General features: G+C 39.8%; 3 protein-coding genes across 6 annotated transcripts in view; 1 reads left to right on the forward strand and 2 right to left on the reverse strand.

Annotated features, from left to right (window-relative positions):
- The window catches only part of eml5 (EMAP like 5), a 35,075-nt gene extending 24,994 nt beyond the window's left edge, over positions 1-10,081 (reverse strand). For all 4 annotated transcript variants that reach the window (XM_078278433.1, XM_078278430.1, XM_078278431.1 and 1 more), the window contains exons 1-4: positions 9,885-10,081; positions 3,365-3,524; positions 972-1,070; positions 383-451 (exon numbers count right to left, since the gene is read on the reverse strand). In XM_078278433.1, the coding sequence (XP_078134559.1) occupies positions 383-451; positions 972-1,070; positions 3,365-3,524; positions 9,885-10,081 (525 nt within the window). The remainder of the gene's footprint in view (positions 1-382; positions 452-971; positions 1,071-3,364; positions 3,525-9,884) is intronic.
- Positions 10,082-11,335: 1,254 nt separating this feature from the next.
- ttc8 (tetratricopeptide repeat domain 8) lies at positions 11,336-16,314 on the forward strand. The gene is made up of 14 exons (XM_078278103.1): positions 11,336-11,515; positions 12,019-12,139; positions 12,238-12,301; positions 12,391-12,550; positions 12,878-12,967; positions 13,047-13,091; positions 13,193-13,278; positions 13,395-13,482; positions 13,606-13,716; positions 13,836-13,975; positions 14,623-14,797; positions 14,981-15,103; positions 16,001-16,084; positions 16,198-16,314. The coding sequence occupies exons 1-14, from the start codon at positions 11,402-11,404 to the stop codon at positions 16,312-16,314; spliced, it is 1,518 nt and encodes a 505-aa protein (XP_078134229.1). The 5' UTR covers positions 11,336-11,401.
- Positions 16,315-17,155: 841 nt separating this feature from the next.
- On the reverse strand, positions 17,156-19,914 carry LOC144535567 (uncharacterized). The gene is made up of 6 exons (XM_078278104.1): positions 19,797-19,914; positions 19,315-19,431; positions 18,139-18,387; positions 17,863-18,026; positions 17,531-17,667; positions 17,156-17,312 (listed from the first exon to the last, which is right to left on the reverse strand). Exons 1-6 carry the CDS (start codon positions 19,912-19,914, stop codon positions 17,156-17,158), a joined length of 942 nt encoding a protein of 313 aa, XP_078134230.1.
- Between the last annotated feature and the right edge of the window lie 1,980 nt (positions 19,915-21,894).

Below are 21,894 nucleotides of genomic sequence, written 5' to 3' on the forward strand. Positions count from 1 at the left end.
ATGAGAGCTGAGAAGGAGAGCTGAGTAGCAGAGTCATGGTTCCCCATGAAAAGAGAACATTTTTCCTCTCTGCAGTGCAGAATTTGTTCAAATTTGAGGGAAGAGTCTGTGAGTCATTGCCCGTCCTACTTATGTTAAGTGCCTAATTACCATGGACTCTGAAATAAGGTGAATTTGCATACATCTATTTTAAGACTTTGATATGGTCATGGCGATAAAGCAGAGAGGGCAGTGAAGAAGGGGGCACGAAGCCAACGAATTCTTCAGACTTCCTAAAAAGCATAATCTGTTTTTATATATTATGCAAATGAAGTACAAGAACCCCAGCTCTTAAGAGCCGGCTGCAATCTGCAGGGTGTAAATGACCAGGAAGTGGCTCTACCTTGATATGTTTGACACCACAGCTTACAAGCTTGCTCGGCTGGTACAAATCCCATGATATGTCAAATATCTGTGGGGAGAAAACATACATTCAACATTGTTACACAAACACAACATCATATTATTATTATTATTATGCAGCATACTGATCTTTCTCTTCAATATGACGTCCACCTAGTTACATTCCATTAAAATTTACTCAGATGTCTGGACTTCTAATAATCAGATTTCTTACGAAAGAGGGTCAAAAATATAAAAACAACAGGGGAAATTAAAAGAAAGTGTGTGTGTGTGTGTGTGTGTGTGTGTGTGTGTGTGTGTGTGTGTGTGTGTGTGTGTGTGCAGCGGCTGTGGTATAATATGTGTGGGCTGAATTAGAAAACAACAGCTGCCTGTATTTCATCTTTTTAAAATTCCTTTTCATTAGCCCTGCATCCTCTCAGACAGGCTCTGGGAAGCTCACAATCAATCAGGCCTAACTTGTTTACTGAATGTCCCCTTTGGGCAGACGCTCCATCCTGCGTTTATAGCTAATTGAGGTGGTCGATACTGAGCTTGTGATGGAGACAGGGGAGGAAGAAAGTGTTTACCCTGTCTGTATGACCGGGAGCAGCTGCCAAAACCTTCCCTCTCCTCCAGTCCCACACACAGATTGTGTTTTTAGAGTCCAAACCCACAGACACCAGACACTGCAAAGAGAGCAAAAACAAGACAAAACAGATTAAACCGAATCTGCTCTGTTGCACTAATCACTGCAAAACAAACTTAGTTACCTCCACTGTAGCATGGCAGGGCACAATGAAAGGGCTAATAATGGCTACAGAGCAGAACAGAACAGTTGTCCAGCCCCTGGCACTTCCAGTGAGCACATTTGAGTGCTTTTGCTGGAGGAGCCTCCTATAGCTGACTGAGTGAGTAGGCAGCAGCAGCAGCAGTGGAGCAGAAGCGAAGAGAGCAGCTCTTATGGAAATCCTTCTCAACTCTGCAGCTTGGTTTACATGATAGAAGATGTCCTCTTTGATCCACTGCTGAATCAGTGTTCAGCTATGGATAGAAGTCTCTGTTGAGGCATTTGCACTTGTATTAAGAGAAGTCTGTATTTAATTATGAGCAAAGAGGCCATGCCTGACAAAACCCTGTAAAACTATGTGGATTAGGGGGTTGAAAAACACTAGCGGTGTGACTCTACGGATGGTCCAGACTGAAATATCTCAACAACTTTTGAAGGTAATTGCCTTGAAGTTTTGTACAGACATTCATGGTCCCCAGGTGATGAATCCTTTTGACTTTAGTGATCCCCTGACTTTTTCTCTAGCACCACCATGAGGTTGACATTTCTGGTTTTTGGTAAATGTCTCAACAACTAGGATTGGCATGAAATTTGGTGCACACATCCAGTTTTCCCTCAACTGGCTAGAATATTCAGAACAACAAGAATAAAGTAAAACAAAGGTCATGAGTTATACTCTTTTGACCAGACAGCACAACTAAAGCTCATAATGAAATACCTAGAAGAGATGTCTCAAACATCAGTGTATATTTTGATATTGCTTTAATAGATGAATGGAGAAATGGCACAAGGCATTTCTCTGGATTGTCTTGAGTTCAGCTCTGACTTCCTCTAATCCAGGAAGGGGAGAGATGAAGAGTAAATAGAGCCGCTAAACTGAGAAGCGATGGAGCCTCCTCTGGCTTTAAACACTGTCACATTCCATCTAAATCCCCAGCTTTCTACCCGAGCAGGAAAATGGCATGGGGTCATCTTCCTGTCTCTTACTGCAAAATACAGGAGGTATAATTCTGAGAGCTCCTACGGGACAAAAAGCGAGACGTGCAAAGATTAAAAACAACTAGAGATGCTTCCGCACAGTATTGATTAATATAGTCAACATTGGGTGGAGGCTGCAGTGTGTAAATATGAACTACTGGCAAGTCTGCAGGGAGCTGGTTTAAAAGATAACATGAAAACGTTCAATAGCATGTTACAAATAATGTGCATATATGGTCCCACTGTCCAGATGCCAGTTGCTTATTTTCACAAGAGTATTTAAAGGCTTCCCATGTGCTGAAGCTTGTCTCACCTTAACACAGCCAGGTCCTGTCAAACTCTGTGATGTAAGGTACCAAGCATTGCAGCTGACTGTTTTCCTGTAAAATCTACCAAGTAGAGCATGTCTGGGTGCAGCTGTCCAGCCAATACTGCTGGAGTATTCACAGATGTGTCATTTTAAAAACTCAGCCCAGCGGGCGAGATGCAAAAGTCAGTCTGCAGCTCTTGAGTGGAGTTTTGAATGCTGCGTCTGTGCCTCTCAACTAAAACTTTTCTGTTGACACTTTCAGTTCTGTCTGTGCTCTTCTCTTAAGGCAGCTACACACAGAGCCGACGGCCGACCGTTAGCAGAAAAGGCAGTTGGACTGATCAGTCTCCCCGAGTTGGTCAAAAAAATGCCTCGGAACACACCAAAGCGACGAGATGTAATACGTCTCCATAACAGCAGGTGGCGCTAATCTGTATTGTTGCCCAAACAAAATGAAAACCGGCAGCTGATTGGACGAACGCGTCACCTGGGTCTGGCTGCTGCTTCCGGATTTTGGATTTTTCAACCGGCCATTAATGGCGACTCATTCAGAATACGATCTCATATTGTACTAAAATAGTTTATGAAAACATTTTAAGCGAGAAATAGACCATGCAGTTGCTGAATCTGTCTTCATTTCAGATCGACAAAGAGAAAAAGATTTTCGTCAGATTTTGAGAGGCTTAGTCACGGTCATTCCGCTTGCCATTTCCAGATGAGGCTCACCTGGTAGAGCGCGCCTATATAAAGAGGCTCAGTCCTCGCCGCAGCGGCAGCGGGTTCGATTCCGACCTGCGGCCCTTTGCTGCGTGTCTCTCTCCCCTTTCGTGTCTAACCTGTCCTATCCAATAAAGGCCTAAAAATACCACAATTAAAATAATAATCTAATCGTGTCACAACTTTACCTGCCCCTCGAGGTCGAAGGCCAGGCAGGCAATGCCATGTGTGTGCACATCCTTGAGGATGGACACAGTCTGCAGGGTGTAGGAGTCCCATACACAGATATAAGGCTCCTTGCCCACCTGTCCTGTGGCCACCAACACACGCTCCGGATGCAGAGCTAAACTGTACAGAGAGAGACACAAGGGAGAGAAAACATCTGGTTAGCGTTGCCATTTTGCATGCTTGCGTGTGTGTGTGTGTGTGTGTGTGTGTGTGTGTGTGTGTGTGTGTGTTGGGGGCAGACAAGGGATTCACCCTCACAGTAGAAACCACTGGGATGAGATGAACACATTAAGTCTATGATGGGTCTGAATATGGAAGCAGAGGGGCAGCTTGATGAGGTGACATGGTCCATTTAACTCAGCCATGCTCAAAACACAGCCTGGCTTGATGCATGCATACAGGATGTTCATATAGTATAACAAGTAGTATTGGTGAATCTGTGAATGTCTTTTGTCTCCATTTTTGTTGATTTTCTTATTGTCCCTTATCTGCCCATTTTACTTTTTATAATTCATCTGGGGTTTCTTGCATCACCAGGCATGTTTGTAACACTCTTACATAATCTCCCCCGTTCCCTCCACTCCACTCGTACCTCCCCCACCCATAAGTATTCCCACTCTACAGCTGAGCAACAGCCTGCTGTATAAAGCTGTCACTCCCTCCCATCCTTTCAGTGGCCGCCAGTCACGTTCCAGGCAGGCCTAAGTGATTCACTGGGCAATTCTTCCTCTTGCCTTGTCCTGGCCTATATATTTCATGCTGTGATGGAGCTCCCTCCATTATAATCAGGCTGCCCGTTTTGCTCTCCAGAATTTCTAACCCTGGCTTGTATTCAGACAGCAGGCTGGATGAGCCTTCGCAGGCCAGGCAGCCTCAACCTGCTGAGAACAAGCAGCTCAAGACAAATTAGGTCTTCTTCCACTTTTACTTTCTCACACTTTACACCTCACTCTTCCCTGTCTTTCTCTGTCTCTGTCCTCCAAAGTTCTCAGGCAGGAATCTTTCTGTCTGACTCGTGACACCTCATCTGCATTCACACCGCATCACCATGGACTTGACAAAGATTTGGCGGTGTAATGTCTCTGAAAGCTGAGGTGGGTGAGATGTGACAGGTCTTTGTCCTCCCTCAACTCTCTCTCCTGGTGTTTTCTCATCACCTCCGCTTTCCCACCTTCTTTGTTAAACCTCTCTCCAAACCTGGCACAATTTTGCATCTTACTTTTTATGAATTATATAATCAGAGCAAGGCAGCTATAAATAGCATTCAAAGGAAGAGGGAAAAAAATGATTGGAACACTTTGATATGCAGACAGACACAGCTGAGAAACCTGCTCTGGCACAAGCATGTATTGCACAGCAAATCTGTTTGGTTTGACACTGGTACAACAAGTGTGAAGAATAAAAGCTATGAAGGAAATCTCAGGCCAAAAGAATTTGCAAGAAACACTGACACTAAGCTGGACTTTCACTTCAGTTATGTCTCACATCCTACCACCTTTAATATGTATGTTATGTCCATGTTACTGCTTGGAAAGTTCAGTGTGGCATGTGAGCCAGCTACAACAAGATCCCTGTTTCATTTCCATTTCTGTCAGCTGAAGAGCTTCCTAAATGCCATCACTAATGACTCCTGTTTGATATACTGTAGGCTACGGCTGTTTGATGCGGCTGTCTTCCATCTGCCAAGTCCTGTAGTACAAACAAGCTAAATACTGCAGCAATTAAACAGCCTGTTTTCATATTGATAAGAGTAAAAACAACTGCCGGAAGGGTTGATTTTCCATGGTGAAGACGCAAAGATGCAGCACAGGAAGAGACCAAGGTCAACTAAGCGACATAGAAGAGCACGAGACACACCTTTATCCATTCCAGCTAAATGTTTTCCCTTCTTCAACACAAGTAAAACAATCTATTTTTTTCTATTATATGGGAATTATAATAGACCCTCATGATATGATGAGCAACTGAGACAACTTTGATTCACATTACCCGCAGTAGTTTCCTTTGTCTGATTATTTGCCTATACAGTGGATTAAAAAGAGCAGAGGATTAGGATGTTTCTGAAGGTCTATACAGTACAGGATATTACCCGGGATTCCACAAAGTATTTTTAATCCAGCTGCCCATCAAACTCCATCTGAAACACCTACACCGCATACTACAAATATAAAACCAGGTGTGAAAGTAAACAATCAATGAATATAGTGGTGCTCTACTTTATTAGAAAGTCAAAGAGACAAAGAGGAAGAAAAGGGGGCGACATCAGGCAGGATTCTGGCTGAACATGCCATCATGACACCCAAGAGGGTAGGTTTCATTTTTTTTAGTCCTCAAATACTTCACAAAACCAAAATTAGCGCTTTCAATTGCAATCAATCTCCTGTAAAAGAAGGCTAATTGACAGATTTATCGAAAATGAAAATAATCATGAGTTACAGCCCCAATAAATATAATGTTGTCCTGATACGAGACTAGATATCATTCAGGGATTTTTGATTAAATGTATTATTAATTGCAGGGCTGCAATGATAACTGATCAATCAACTAATCGGTGTATGGACACTAATCACTTCAGCTCTACTTAATTGTCCCGTTGATTGTTTCTGAGCAAAATTAACATGAATAATTCATCATCATATCCACAAAACAAATCAATAGTGTAAATACCTTCTGAAATTACCAATTATCATTTCCAAAATATATACAATATATTAATACTGAGGTATTTGGTCCAAAATATTGTGATTTTTAATTTTGTCCTAATCCACTCATACATACACTATATAAATCTAAAATTTGGCACCATTAACATCGGTGCTGTTTCTAAGTGAGGGCATGTGTAGCCTCTCCCACCTCATCTGTGTGAAACATCCATAACATCACCACTTAAACGAGACGTCTGTCCGAGTTCATTTCTTTAACCCCATTGACAACAATGCTGAATCATGCCATTGTGCTAAGTTAACATACTGAACTCTGGCAGATCCTAATTGGGGACAGCAGATCTGCTCTTTAGAGACCAGCCATACTCACAGTGATGATGGGACCTACGACCTCAGCATCTCACTGACAATCTGCACAGAGCACCTGGAAATATGTGTAAAGGTAAGAAACAAAAAGGAAGCAGACAGCATTGCCACCAACAGTAAAGGATACTGGTATGATGTGCTTTTGTTCCTATCATCTTCTCACTAGATCTTCTTTTATTAGACCTGTTTTCTACTTTTCCCCCTTGTGGTTATGGTGATTAAAATGTAAGACCATGTTTTGATGCAGTCATAAATTATTAAATACAGTGGTGACTGACATTCTGTTGAGACCAAAGTCAGCAGAAAAAGACAATGTTTTAGGGAAATGCATAGCACGAAACCATTGTGCAATAGTAATATTGTTAGAAACTCAAATATTGCATGTATATCAAACACGCTATAATGACTTTACAGACTTGTACTTTTGACTTTAGCTTGTACATTAATATGTAGAGTTAGTTCGCATTGGCTCATACAGTTCACAGAGTACAGGTGCAAGACTCTTCTCTGCAAACCTGACACATTTGATTGCATGCACCTTCCTGCAAATTCTAACAAGAAAAAAATAATGAATTAAGCAATATTAATAGAAATGTATTCACTGCACCTCTCCAAGCTCACTGAAACAAGACCAGTCTGGGTCTGGCATCTATAATCCATAACACTGGCTGTGGTCCATCATAAAGTTAACAAGATATTGTAACATGAGACAGCCTTTTATTCCTGCGTCCATAACACTCTCTCATTAACTTTCACGCTCTATCATAACATAGAACATAAATAAGCCAAGATTTTGAATAACAGCAGAAAATAAAGCTAAGGTTGGCTATCTTTTGACATTTTTAAACGCTGATGCCAACGCACCAGAGTAACAAGGGTAAAAGGGGAACAGTCTTTTCTCCCTGTTGAGGTCGGGAAGAAGGTACCGGAAACACCAGGCCAGCACTGAGAGGCTCAGGAGGAGCTTCTACCCTCGGCCAATAGGATCCTAAGCGAGGACACTGCTTAAGACTGCCCCTGCTTCCCCCCTGCACTCACCCTCCCTCCCCCCCTCCCACACACACACACACACACACACACACACACACACAAACACACACACCAGCCCACCCCGCATTCTGCTTTATGATCAATCATGCAAAAGTTAAAGGAGCTGATGGAATTACATTTCACTTCAACTTCAAATTGTAGCCTACCTTGACCTCGACTTTTCATGTGACAAATAAAAATAAAAATTGATTGAATACCTGATTTTAGGTACAGAAAGTAACATTCTTATTGATGCAGATATATGTATAATATGAATAAATATGTTCCTTCACCTCCACTCTTCCTAAATGGATTGTGTGTGCTGTTTTGCAAGGGTTATGGGAACTCACACACTCGAAGCATCTTTTAGTAATTCATGTTATTTTTTAGTGTGCATGTGTGTTTTGAATGTACTTGTGTGCATTCTTCAGGTCAGTGTGTACATGGTCTGCATGTCAGCATGCTTGCAAAAGGAGAGATTAATATTTGTGGTACTGACTCCTGCAGGTTATTAGCAGTAGCCTCAGGTTCTTTGAGTTTGAGACTGGAATAAATATCTGAACTGCAAAAGAGTGGAACAACTACAGAAAGCTGTGAGGAAAGAACAGCAAATAACAGTTTTTTGCTACTCATTTTACCAGCATGACTCGAGGGGAATTGTGTTTTAACTACAGCACATTACATCCTCAGTCTTTTATGTTATTGCCCAATAACCTATGAATTTAATTTAAGAGCCAGACCTGCTAAAGAAAGCCAGACTATCTTGTATTCCTGTTTCGCTGTCATGGACAGCCGAGCCTTTCATTCATGTGAAAACCTGCCTATTAGCTCCTCTACATCAGACTGGGAGACCAGTTAAGAGACTGCAGGGCAAGATAAAACCAGGAGGGAGAAACAAGGCCAGTAATTAATTCATGAAGTAAAACACCAATTTATATGTAGCTCGTAAGCAACCAAAATTGACTGAGAAAAAGGAAGACAAGAGCAACAAAGAGGGATTTGAATCATAGTGCAATCTGAGGGGGCAGCATCTATTCCACATGAGTTAGTGCAACGTGAGAGCAGTCCAACAGTTATTCAGCACTGGATCTGCTGAGGATTGCTCCTGTTTGTGCCATAGCCGTCTAAGTAAAAAGAAGTGTTTATGAGAGCTTCACAAGCACTCCTCTGAGATCTGCATTTAAAATGACTATTACCTGGTCTGCTTCAACAATAACAGACAGCTCAAGAGATCTGTGTAGCTTGTACTGTAAATGTCTTTATAACGCTAAAGCTTTAAACAACCTGGTTGCAGAAAAAGTAACCAAAGACCAAATGACACCATAAGGAGCCTGATCTGACATAATCCTTATGAATGTGATTGCAATAGTAAAAACAGATGTAGGCCTACAGATGGCCAATTTGATGGTTAACCAATTCATTACTTTTGCATAGTCATTAGTCTTGCAAATGCAGTCAGTGACTCCTTCAGCTAAGCGTTTGAACTCAGGCACTTCACCCACAGGGCAGCGGAGGGTTAGTATCTCTATTGTGCCATTAATAATGGAGCAGGAGTCCAGCTGACTACCGACACAGTATAGAATGCTAGTCATCTCCAAGCCAACCCACACATACATGTCAACACAAAGCGCTGGAGCGTTGAACACAGGTCACTGTTGTGTGGCATGTTGAGAAAACAGTTGGAAAGGCATAAGGAATAATTACATGTGTGATGTAACACTGGTTACTTTGCTGCATTATCAAAGAGAAGGTGATTCAAGGTTTGTTTGAGTTACCACAACCCATGGAAAGCTTTCCAATCCAAGGAGGATGCCTTCAAGGTCAGCTGTTCAAGTGCATTTTTCCGAATTGCACATTAGTATGATTGCTCCCACGTGTGCTTATATATATATATATATTTTGGAACGTGTCTACTACCAGGATGGAACCAGCAGTGCCAGCAATCTGAGAACTCCACCAAAGAAAAAAAATCGTTGATTAATAGTTATAGACAATCTACTGAAAATGAATAGTCAACTTTTCTGATAATCAATCAATCGTTTGAGTCATTTATTAAGCAAAAATGCGATTGGATTTGCTTTTCTCAGTGTGATTTTTTTTTAAATAAATATAAATTAAATATCTTTGCGTTTTAGACTTTTAGTTGGACAAAAAAAAAAAATCAATATTCTAGCAGCCCTGCAACTACAAGAGTGACAGCAGTGTAATCTCTAGTAGTGAGAAAGACCACCCTTAAATCTGGAGCCCCTTACTAACTCCGGGGATGCTGTTGAGTAGGCTAGGTGTGTGCTAAAACTATATCATATTACATTGCACAAGCACCCACAATGACAACACTACAGTATCAATTCATGTCAGTTCTGCTGTGGGTTAGATGCTGTCCGAGGTGCTGAAAACAAACGGTTGTGTGTATCAACACTACCTGATTATGTCATCGTTGTGCCCCAGGTAAAATTTCTGCTTATGCTCCCGGGTGTTGTACACAACTCCCACACCAGCGACAAAATAGACTATTTCCTTGGCGGCGGTGTAGTACAGGTTGTTGCGGCACTGATGTCCCCGGTATCCGTACACCCACTCCAGTCTCAGGTGGCAGTTGGGAGCAGTTCTGTCAGCCATGTCCGCACTTCCGTGTGTGTCTCTGTGTCGCTATCACGTAGGGTTTCTGATATAGTGTCATTCACCAATAAGGATTTATTTTAAGCCCGTGTGTCCCATTAGTTCCGTTCGATTTTTATCAATCCAGATAGAGCGTTGAAATTAGGCATGTTTGAGGGTCACGTGAATTTATAGTCTTGCAGTCCGATAAAATGAAAGCCCTCCGTCTCTATTTAACAGGTTTCTAAGCTGTTCTCATTGTGAGAATCCACTTGTACTTCTTTAGCCCAAAGCTTGCGGTCCTCTTCGACACAGGTCAGAGCTCCTGTCAAATCCTACAAAGATGGAGCTGCACTGTTATTCCACAGGTACCGCCCACAAAGATGACGGACAAGTTTGTCGTCCAATCAGATTATTTAACTCATCCTGGAGGAAAAAAGCAGGAGAGAACAATCCCTTATGACTAGAAAAGTTATGCTAGGCTCTAATTAAAACTGCATAACAGAATTTAAATTTAACATTAACTCATTGTGTCTTATTGAAAATATCATACTCTGAATTTGTGTGTATTTTACACACACAAATAGACCAAAACATTCCCCCTATAAAGGATATAATTTATGTCATAATATAGCGTTACATTCAAACAACTTTTATTTTAATCTACAGATGTCCCAAATAAATGTGAGTTTTGTAAGATTTGTTTTTTGTAAGATGCTTTATGATCTTCCTAGATGAGTAATGTAGAAGCTAAGAATTGTATTGTATATTACTGATAAGCACCAGAAAATACAACTAACTGTTTACTTACTAATTTTATCAGGTACATCCATATTCAGTTTGAAGTTTTCAAAATCTCTCCATTTTGAATTGTTCATGATTAAATATGGAAATTATATTGAGTCTGTTAAGCTGTGCACAATACGATTATGTATTTCATCGAGTTATTTAGAGACATCTGAGTAAGATAAACTATGCCTTTTACACTTCATTGGATTCATTTTCAATTACAATCTTTTATCTTTATTGTGTATTACTTTCATCTTATTTTTCTTGTTTCTTCTTTGATATACAGGGCATGCTTTATTTGGTATGTAATACAGCAGTAACATGTAATAATCTAACTAAAACATGATTTATTAAGCACCGATATATAAAAACATTGCATATTCTCTTTATTTTATTTTATTTTTGATTTTATTAGAGGAAACTACGTCAGTAAAGCACCGCCCTCTTCCGCCGTTGCCGAGCGACAGAGAAAGCTTCGGTCTCGCCATCATCCCAGCTTTGCTAAATAGCTTGGGAGCCGATTCTTCCAACCATTTTTCTTCCACAAAAGCAATGGAGGTGACGATGGACCCTTTGTTTTTGGCGTGGAGCTATTTCAGGAGGCGGAAGCTCCAACAATGTTCAGATATTTGCACAAAAATATTACAAGACAATCCGTACGACCAGGTAACTGTTATTGTGGTAAAGTTAGCCTAGCGTGCTAGCGATTATCCATTAAGGAAAGCCTGCTTGATGTTTGCTAACGCAGGAAAGCGGTAGAACCTGAGTATAATCCCGATTAGTTGAGTCTTTGTAGAGTATCGTAATTTAATTTAGGTAACGCTGTAGGCCTAACCTGGCACGTCGTTGAATCAACATTTGCCTTAATTGTTGATGGAAAACAAAACGTCACACTGCATTTCATTTTTGTTCTTCCTTCCATATTTTCCATTCATTTTTAAATTTTCTCCATTTATTCACATCTGTCCTCAACTTTCTCATTCTCTCACTAACTCACTGCATGCTGTCTCAAGGACTCCTCCTTACCTATCTCAGAGGTAACCTTGTTCCTCTCTGTCTTCCTTTTTCATTATTTTTCTTGTGGATAGGTCAACATAGATCCTGATTGTAACATGTTCATTTTTACACCTGAAGCCATCTTTATGATTGAATCATTGTGTGCTTCGTAGGCTGCATGGAGCTTGAAAACCCGTGCTCTTACAGAGATGGTATACATAGATGAAGTTGAGGTCGACCAGGAGGGGATTGCTGAGATGATGCTGGATGAGAGTTCTATTGCTCAAGTTGCACGTAAGTTTAAACTCTTCTCAGTGCCTACGTTAGAAATAATTTATACATTTACTTAATGGTTAAATTTGTCTAATTAATAAGACTTGACTTTCTTCCAGGACCCGGAACATCACTGAGGCTTCCTGGAACAAGTCAGGGCGGAGGTGCCACACCTGCTGTCAGGTGATCAATGATTGTGTTATTATTTGAAATTTTACCATTGACTTAATTTTCAACTACGTAAAATTTGAATTTTCTTTTCTGAATTCAAGGCCTATGACGCAATCAGGGCGTCCTATCACAGGATTTGTGAGACCCAGCACACAGTCAGGGCGTCCTGGAACAATGGAACAGGCCATCAAGACCCCACGCACTGCAAGCACTGCTCGTCCTGTCACTAGCGCTTCTGGCAGATTCATCCGTCTGGGAACAGTAAGTAAATATGCCTGAAATTGTGTCAGTCTGCAGCTACTGAGAAGCTCAGTGTAAAACACAAATATATTTTTCCCACCAGAGCTCTTATATTTGAAACACAGAATCTGCCCAGTCAAAATAGGCTAACATAATCAATTTGATCTTTTTTTTTAAAAACAAATATTTGATTTTTTTTCATTTGTCTTTGTTTATAGTATTTTATTATACAATATTCTTTATATTAATATTGTTAGACCAATGACTTTTAGTGCACCGGTTTATTTTTAATTGTGTCATTTAATTCAGAAAGCCTGAAGCATTTAGCATGACATTTTGTTTTTCCAGGCTTCAATGTTAACCAATCCAGAAGGACCTTTTATAAACTTGTCGAGACTAAACCTGGCCAAGTATTCCCAAAAGCCTAATTTATCCAGGGTAAGACTGAGACTTGCAAAAATCAAGATCATTGTTTTTTTTTCTCTTCACGACAAGTAACCATAATTTCCCTTCTCAGACACTGTTCGAGTACATCTTCCATCATGAAAATGATGTAAAAAATGTAAGTGTTCAATAAATCTGTGTTTCTAAGGAAAATTCATATTACTTTTTAAGATTGTTGACTATTATTAATGCAACACAAACTTTATATTTCTTGTCCAGGCTTTAGATTTGGCTGCTCAAGCTACGGAACATGCTCAGTTCAAAGACTGGTGGTGGAAAGTTCAGCTGGGAAAATGCTACTACAGGTAACTCACAGACATCACAGACAAATTGTTGGAGCTCAACATTTCTGACATTTAACGAAGTTGCATTTTTTTAATAATCTATGTAATGATTAATGTACAGTATCTGACCTTTGCAGACTTGGGTTATATCGAGAAGCAGAAAAACAGTTTAGATCAGCTCTCAACCACCAAGAGGTGGTAGATACATATCTCTACCTTGCGAAGGTTGGGACACATTACCAATTTGTTGCAACAATACTACAAAACAATACTTTGTTGAAAAATACTCTTTCCTTAAGCCAAATGTTTGCTAATAAATGAAAACCCTTGTGTGGGTTTTCCCTTTAGGTGTATCTGCGCCTGGATCAACCAATAACAGCGCTTAACCTTTTCAAGCAAGGCCTGGACCACTTTCCTGGTGAGGTTACTCTTCAAACAGGAATCGCTCGCATACATGAGGTAAAGTACAGTATGTCACCATGGTCCTTACTATAGTCCACTTAGTTCTCTTTCCAAATACAACTGCCAAAATGAAATAGGAAACCATATGTTCTGTTTATACTGTGATATTGTTACAGGAGATGAACAACATCTCATCAGCCACAGAGTATTACAAAGATGTCCTGAAGCAGGACAACACTCACGTGGAGGCTATTGCCTGTATAGGCAGCAATCACTTCTACACTGATCAGCCTGAGATCGCCCTGCGCTTTTACAGGTCTAATAAACATGCATGCTTACTTTATGTAATGTATTGTTACAGTCAGGGCTTTAAATTAACTTTTTTGATCACCAGCCAACAAGGCTAGTAGGTTTTAAAAGTTACCAGCCAATCAGATTTTTCCACTAGCCACTTGTTTTTTTCGAACTAACTTTTATTTTTTAGGTCCTCTGGTTTGTTTCGCGCCATTCCGTTCACCTTCGCCGTTCGCCTTCTCCGTTTCGTTTCAGCGTGGCTCGTAATCGATACCTCACACTCTAGACACGTAGCCAACGGTTGCATGACACGTCACAACATAGTGTCCATGGGAAATGTAGGATTAGTACTACAAATAGTGTTGCCGGATAAAGATTATGTTCCAGCCAAACATACACAAAACCGCCCAAATTTCTTGTCAGAAAGGAGAGAGAGATCTGGCACTGACTTGTCATATCATTTCTGCAGCCTGCCAATTCAAACAGACAGTGTTATTTGCTTCTTCATCAACGGCCAAATTGGCTAGAAACTTTACAATGTTACTCACCAAAGTTAATTATTACCTGCATTTGGCGGGTTGGCTGGTGTCAATTTAAAGCCCTGGTTACAGTATATGCAATGAGAAATGATATCCCATCTGTGATTCAATAAGTTTATCCCATTGCTAGACGGCTACTCCAGATGGGGGTGTATAACTGCCAGCTGTACAACAACCTGGGCTTGTGCTGCTTCTACGCCCAGCAGTACGACATGACTCTGTCCTCATTTGAGAGGGCTCTGGCCCTGGTGGCCAATGATGAGGAACAGGCTGATGTGTGGTACAACCTAGGACATGTGGCTGTGGTGAGTTAGGAATCCCCGAATATATCCCAGAATGTCTGATGATTTCATAATATGATACCCCCTCTTTATATGGTTTAAAGTTTGAATAAAATGACTTTTTGCAACTAGAACTCACAAGCTTAGATCAGATACTGTAGATATAAATAGAAGTTGGCACAAAGTGCATGTGTTCTATGTTTACAGGGCATAGGGGACTTGACACTGGCCCACCAGTGTTTTAAATTGGCTTTGGCTTTTAATAACGACCATGCTGAGGCCTACAACAACCTCGCTGTGCTGGAGCTGCGCAAAGGTCGTATCGAACAGGTGAAGATATATCTTTAAGTCATGTAGCTTTTATTCCACTGTTCATATATGAGGTATGAGATCATATTGGTGTTCTTTTAGAGCCTCTAATATTAAGTAACACAGACCATTATTTAAGTAGCATTACACTGTCACTTAGTTGTTAAACTCAAATGTAGCTTGTGTGAAGACTTAAATACACCACAGTGTTGATTAGTATTCATTTGAAGGTTACACTTGCACACTATGAATCCAACAAGCTATAAGCCACCAATTAGACCAGTCAAGAGCTGGGCAATAAATCAATGTAGCATTAATATAATGATATGAGACAAGATTATGAGATACAGTATATTGCATGAGACTGTAGTTATCCCACAGCTGCATAAGGTAAATAAGGTGTCTTTTAGGATAACGATGGAATTGGAATTGGAGCTATGAACAGAACTAATATTGTGTAGGGATGTTTGGATGTCAAACCACACATAAAGTACATATTGCTTAGTTTTTAAGTTGTTTTAAAAGTTTAAACCAACCAACATTAAACCATGAAGGCTGTTGATGTACATTTTCCAAAGAAATCCCTAACAGTTATGGTCTTCAAGCTTAAATTAAATGTTAAAAACAGAGCTAACAAGATGGCAGAATTATATCTTTGCTGTCTGATTTTGGAGATGCCCCTGCCCGTTCCTCAGATGCAACCCTACTATAAATGAAAAAAAATGCAGGCTGTAATTCAAGCCAGATATCAGCTGTCTGTCAAATGATGTAAAATGTGTCATCTGGCATAGATGTGGTGGAGGCGAGCTCTAGCGGTGAAAATTTGTATTTCAGATTTCCATATCCTACTCAGATTATGATAATAACTCAAATATTATTATGTCAACAATATTAATGGTTGTCCTATCTTCGCGCTAGTCAAAAGCCTTCCTGCAGACTGCTGCATCACTGGCCCCTCACATGTATGAGCCACACTTCAATCTCTCCATTCTCTCTGAAAAGGTAATTTATTACTATTTAATTCATCTGAACATCTAAACAATGCAGTAGTTAAATAGACAAAGTATAATATCCACATTACAGTCAGCCAGAGTGATGTTTTTGTCTGCTTCCAGATTGGAGACCTTCAAAGCAGCTTCACTGCCGCCCAAAAGTCTGAGGACTCCTTTCCGGAGCATGTCGACACTCAGCAGCTTCTTAAGCAACTTCGGCAGCACTTTGCAGTGCTGTGAGCATCCGAGCATCATGCTTAGGAAGCAAGGTGTGGTTTGAATAATCTAGTTGTCAAAGACAAGAGATATTTCGCTGTCGTGGTAGCTATCAGGCTTCAGAACAAAAAGGGTATTAGCAGATTAGTTGGCAGATTAGTCAGACATGGAAATGTACAAATGGGCATTAGTTTTGGGTTTGTATCGCTTTGGAAACATTCTGCACACCAGCGTTGAATTTGGATGTTACTGGCCTTGTTATGGCATGTCTGTTCATTTGCACTTTTCTGGCCATTTTTCTTTGATCCCTCTGATCCACTAGCTTTGTGTTTTTATTTACACAATCTCTGGTCACTGGTAGTTCTTTTTTTTCCCCACACGAAAAGGCCAACAAGACAGATGTTTAATAATTAGCTCCAGTGGTTAGGTTAACACTTACTGGTTTTGTAATAATAAATGTCTGTGACATTTGCAAGCTTAACTTAACAACTCCATGCTAACTGACGCTCTCAATGCTGCTTTGGCACGCAACATATGACTTGTAGGAATGTACAGTTTATGTGACTGTATGTGTTTTCTTGATAAATTGGTTACCAAGTGTACAGATCTATATAGTAGTAATTCATTTGTACATAGTAAAGCTAATATTAGTATTTATTACAGTAAAATGGTTAACTTATATTTAAAGTTAATTTCATAAATCAGATGTATTTTTCATATTATGACATTTGCCATTGACAATATTGACATGACAATAAAATGTTGTCTGACGCTCTCAATTCAGAAGATGTGTAAAAGTCTCCAAGGCGGAGTTAATTCTTCATTCAAAGAATTAATTGAAAAATAAATCTGATTAAAATTACATTTAACTTTCAGAAGAAGACCTTGGTGCCATTTGGCAAATCCATTTCAGTTCATAATTGCATGGAGCATCATTCCAGGACATAAAAGGGTTGCTTCTGGGATATATAGCTGCACAGTCCTCATTACCCAGGTTGTTGGGCTCTCCATCATTCCAGAACCTGAAACAGATGATTGGTTGTTGAGCCATAATAACCGCTCTGCCACTGTGTGTATAAACTAATTATTAATTACTCATTGATTTTGAAGAGTTGTATTACAAATAGAGTAGCGCCACAGCTGTAAGTATGTGAATGTGCTATCACAACAATGCCTAAAATCACAATATGTGACTCCAACAGTTATCTGTTTTTTAGTATGTACTGTACACGTATGTTACCCCTCATTCAGTCTTCTTCCATCCACCCATTTCCAAATCCCTTCCTGCTCCACATCTCTCAGTCCGATCCAGAAGCCACTGATGCTTATTTCTCTCGCACGGTCTTGATATTTATTTATCAAGTTACTTATTGCCAGCTGCCAACATCGGAAATGTAAACACACACACACACACACACACACACACACACACACAAACACGTTAAGTACATTCATTTATCTTGTTTGGTTCCATGTACCACCAAGCTCTTTTACTGCTCAGCAACAAAATGTAAAGTGTTATAATTAAAGAATTACAAAAATGGAATGTGTTGACTAAATGTTGAGTCTTACGTGTGTCTCTCTGTTGTCTATCACTGCCAAGTCACCTCCTCGTTTTGTGCAGAACTGTCTGGCTTCCTGCCATGATCTGCGTGACATAGGATCAAGGAAAGTGAAGTAGTAACAGAAGGAGTTCATGAAAGTCCATCCTGGTAGACAGTGTCTGCAGCCCTCCTCTGTTGCAAAAGAAAATGGAAACATGATGTGTTGTTGGTTGGGATGTTTTTGTCACAATTATGTAATTATACCTTGATAACACAATCAGTAAAAAAAAAAAGAAGCTCTCACTAATCATTGGGATGTGGGACTTCAGCGCTGCAATTTCCAGTTGAATTTTGTCACTCAGCTTTTCAAAGTATTTGTGTCTTTTATTCTCGTGTTCAATTTCCCACTTGGTAAATTGCTGCTGACTGAGCTCACTTGCCAACTGTTTCTTGGCTTTATCCTTGCTTTGGATTGCATCGTTGTAGATAGCCTGCAGTTTGGCCACCTCATTGCTGATGTCCGTTATGTGCTGCCCATCAGTAAGTTTGCTATCTGTAAGTGGTCAAAGACATAGTGTTACTCAAATTATGAAGTCTCAGTTTAAGTATTTTTTTTAAAGCACAACACTTTTTACAGTACATGTACAATTACCTACAGTATAAATAAACAAGTCAAGCGTGAGCACAGGAGTAGGAGCAGAAAACAAATGAATGAAAAACATTTATATATTATCCTTATTGGTGATCAGGCATTTTTAACATTTTCACAAATACATTTCTCAGTTATTTCACTTCATTCTTACTCTCTCACTCTTGCTGTTATTTAAAGAGCTGAAGGTGGAGGCCCTTGTTAATGTGAGTACTGACAGCAAACTTGATATTGATTTTTTGAGGTGACTAAAATATGTTTTTGCTGCTGCCCCTGTCCTGAGCAGTACATTGCTTAGCTTTCATGCTGGGACTCCTGCCTGCTTCTCCAAACTGGGGGCGTGCCAACAGCCATCTACTGTACGTAATACACTGACTATGGATAAGTACCTCATACAACCCCACTTCAAACAATCTGAACTTCCCTTTTAATGCATCAAGCCACTCGGCAAAATTTGAATTTTTACTTTTGTTAATTATATTGTGATATTAATACTTTTATACTTTAACTTGTAATATTTTAAATGCAGGACCCTTAATTGTATTTAGAATTAGAATCACCTTTATTATTATTATTATTAGCAAGTAGCCTTGGTGTACACTGACTCTGTTTTTTTTGTTTTCTTTGCATGGCTCTCATCTATATACATAACAGCTAGGAACAAGGACATTAAAGCTAGACAAATAAAAGTAAGGAGTAATTTTACACTGCATTTTTACTTAAGTATCTGAATACTTCTTCCACCACCAAGTGAATTGTGAATGAGATGTCACCACATGACTACCTAACACTTCAATATCTTTATGATATATTGGGTGAACAGTGACTTACAATAGACTCCCAGGCCAATGTCAACTGCTAGTAGAATGACAGCAAGCACTGCCAGGCTTACTGTAAGCAGTTTGTATTGATTCCCAATGGATTCAGGTCTCACCATGGACATGGACACTACACAGAGAAGAGGTGGCTCAATATCAGAGGCATGAACTGTGTCACACTATCAGTTCAATATTATCAAAATAATGTGGACGGTTGACAAAAGGTAAAGGAAAAACCTCAATACATGAGACACTTCTTTTGATTTGTCCTGCAACATTCTAAAGATGATATTGATAATAATCAGTGGTTGAGCTATACAGTGATTTAACAACATGCACATTTAGCAAAACAAAGATACATGTTCAAAATGGCATAGAAATTTGTACAATGTCTCCAGCCCTATTTTAGAATCTGGTACCAGTATCAAAAAACAGATTAACAGATTATTGTTGATGTGCACACGTGTCATTTTATTCACTTCTCATTTACTATACCTTGTTGCTTCTCTTGCTTTGAGTAGAGAGTGTGCTCATCTTCACTGAAGTCCTCTTGATAAATCAGTTCGTTATATGAACTATCATAAATACCAACTGAACTTTCTCCGTCCTCCATTTTGACTGTTGAAATGAGAGCAGTTTAACCTGATTGTCTGGGAGAGATTATTTGTTAGGACATTGCCCTGTGTGTGTGTGTGTGTGTGTGTGTGTGTGTGTGTGTGTTTTGTATGTGTGTGCGTGGGTGTGTGTGTGTGTGTGTATTTAATTTGTTAAATATTTACATGGGGTGTTGGTAATTTGAAGAGCATTGTCATTTTATTTCATTTAATTTACATGGCAGGCTTTTTCTTTCATATAAGACTGGACATATGGTGCTATATCAGATTGGTTTTACGTTATGGTTATGGACTTACAAGGGAATCAAAAAGTTATGAGCAGATGTGCGTAGTAACCAGTGTTGTAGAGATTTTGGCAACTACTCTGTACTAGCACTGCACACAGATGTCTGTAGAAATTTTAACTCTAAAAATGATCACATACAACATGGATACCAATGTATAGAGCTGCAGTTTGTTTATTTGAAAGATTGTGCATTGACAAAAATGATTTGTCCTGTTATTGTGATTTCCACTTGAGAGGTTTCATGTTTAGCTTGGATCCATCTCACATATCCAGTTCAATAGAAGGGTAAGGCAGTTTCCATTATACCATGTCCTCTCACTGGCAAAGTAAGTAAAGGCAGCACAGTTCCCACTCTGAAGTCCATCATGGGCAGGCTGTCCAGGTCTCCAGTACCTTGAAGACGAAAAATCATTCAGAGAAGAATTAAGTTCCACTATATTTGTTAGTCATGATTATATTGTCACAAAACTATTGAAATCAATAGTATAGTAAGCGTTAACAGTCTGTGAGATGCTTACATTGTTTCAACCTCAGTCACATTGTTAACCCAGACCCATGTTCCCGCTGTCACTACATTAGTGAGGCCGATCCAAAATCCATTCTGCCACCACAAACCAGTGCTTCTCAGCCTAGGAAAGTTGTCACTTATGAGTTGCTGTAAGAAAGCAGATACAGGAGTTGATATTGCACGTCAGGTTTTTAGTCATATATATGTACTGTATGATCAAATAGACTTTAAAGGCTAGGAACCCTTGAACCCTTAGCTTCTTACGCTGAGCAATGAGGTGGACATGAACCCAACATGTTCTCCCATATACTATACTAAACAGAGCCATGAAAAATAAGCTTTACGGGACTGTTAAACATCAAATGAAACAAGTATTTGCTTTATACACATGACCTAAAATTCCAATGAAAGTAGAACTATTTTTTTTACTTTAGAGATGGAAACCCACCTGCTCCTCCAAGTTATTGATCACAAGTAGGTCGCCTCCTTGACTAATACAGTTTGCTCTGCTATCCAGCCAATTCTTTTTGAAGTTGGACACATGGTGAGAAAAGTAATAGCAGGATGATTTAAGAAGACTCCATCCTTGTAGGCATCTACCACATGATTCCTCTGTTGCAACAGAAGATTGGGAAAAAAATCATTTCTTATGATAGGCTGCTTTGTTTCTCTATATAATCTGTAAACCAGTACAATGTATGTGCGTAAATTGTACAGGTTTACATCCTGTATTCTATTTGGGGGGAGGTTAGTATGGACTGTTTGTCACCAAAGACATTTGGAAGTCTGTCTTACCTATGCTAGTTTTATTAGACTGCAGATTTGTCCTCTCTGTTTGTAGGGTCTCAATCTGTCTCTGAAGGTAGTCAGTGAGGGTCTTAGTCTGCGTCACTTGCAGCTTTAGTTGCAGATGTCTGGCACGCTCTTTCACTAATTGTGCCTGGGCTTCTACTTTACCTCTGATGATATCACTGTGGTTGCGGAGATAGTTCATCTCAATGATGAGGGGTGTAGCAGCTGAATGAGGATCCTGAAGGTAATCAGCTTTGGCACCTGAGGCATAAAAACTTGTTGTAATAAAGAGAAAGAGGAACTGTGGCAAAATTGGTGTGTGAAGTCACGATTGTTTTTTTTTGCCGTGCTAGCAACACTATGAGGTAATGTCTGTCAGTTGGTCCACTGTGG

The sequence above is a fragment of the Sander vitreus genome, chromosome 20, assembly GCF_031162955.1.
Source record: "Sander vitreus isolate 19-12246 chromosome 20, sanVit1, whole genome shotgun sequence".
In the NCBI taxonomy this organism is placed as follows: Eukaryota; Metazoa; Chordata; class Actinopteri; order Perciformes; family Percidae; genus Sander; species Sander vitreus.

Excerpts from the sequence above, each read along its gene's own strand:
- ttc8 (XM_078278103.1), top strand. The coding sequence starts at position 11,402 with ATGGAGGTGACGATGGACCCTTTGTTTTTGGCGTGGAGCTATTTCAGG. Across the intron at positions 11,516-12,018 it reads AAGACAATCCGTACGACCAG|GCTGCATGGAGCTTGAAAAC; the intron begins GTAACTGTTATT and ends TGTGCTTCGTAG. Across the intron at positions 12,140-12,237 it reads TTCTATTGCTCAAGTTGCAC|GACCCGGAACATCACTGAGG; the intron begins GTAAGTTTAAAC and ends ACTTTCTTCCAG.
- LOC144535567 (XM_078278104.1), bottom strand. The coding sequence starts at position 19,914 with ATGGAGGACGGAGAAAGTTCAGTTGGTATTTATGATAGTTCATATAAC. Across the intron at positions 17,668-17,862 it reads TAGACAACAGAGAGACACAC|CTGGCAATAAGTAACTTGAT; the intron begins GTAAGACTCAAC and ends CGATGTTGGCAG. Across the intron at positions 17,313-17,530 it reads GGAAGAAGACTGAATGAGGG|GTTCTGGAATGATGGAGAGC; the intron begins GTAACATACGTG and ends CATCTGTTTCAG.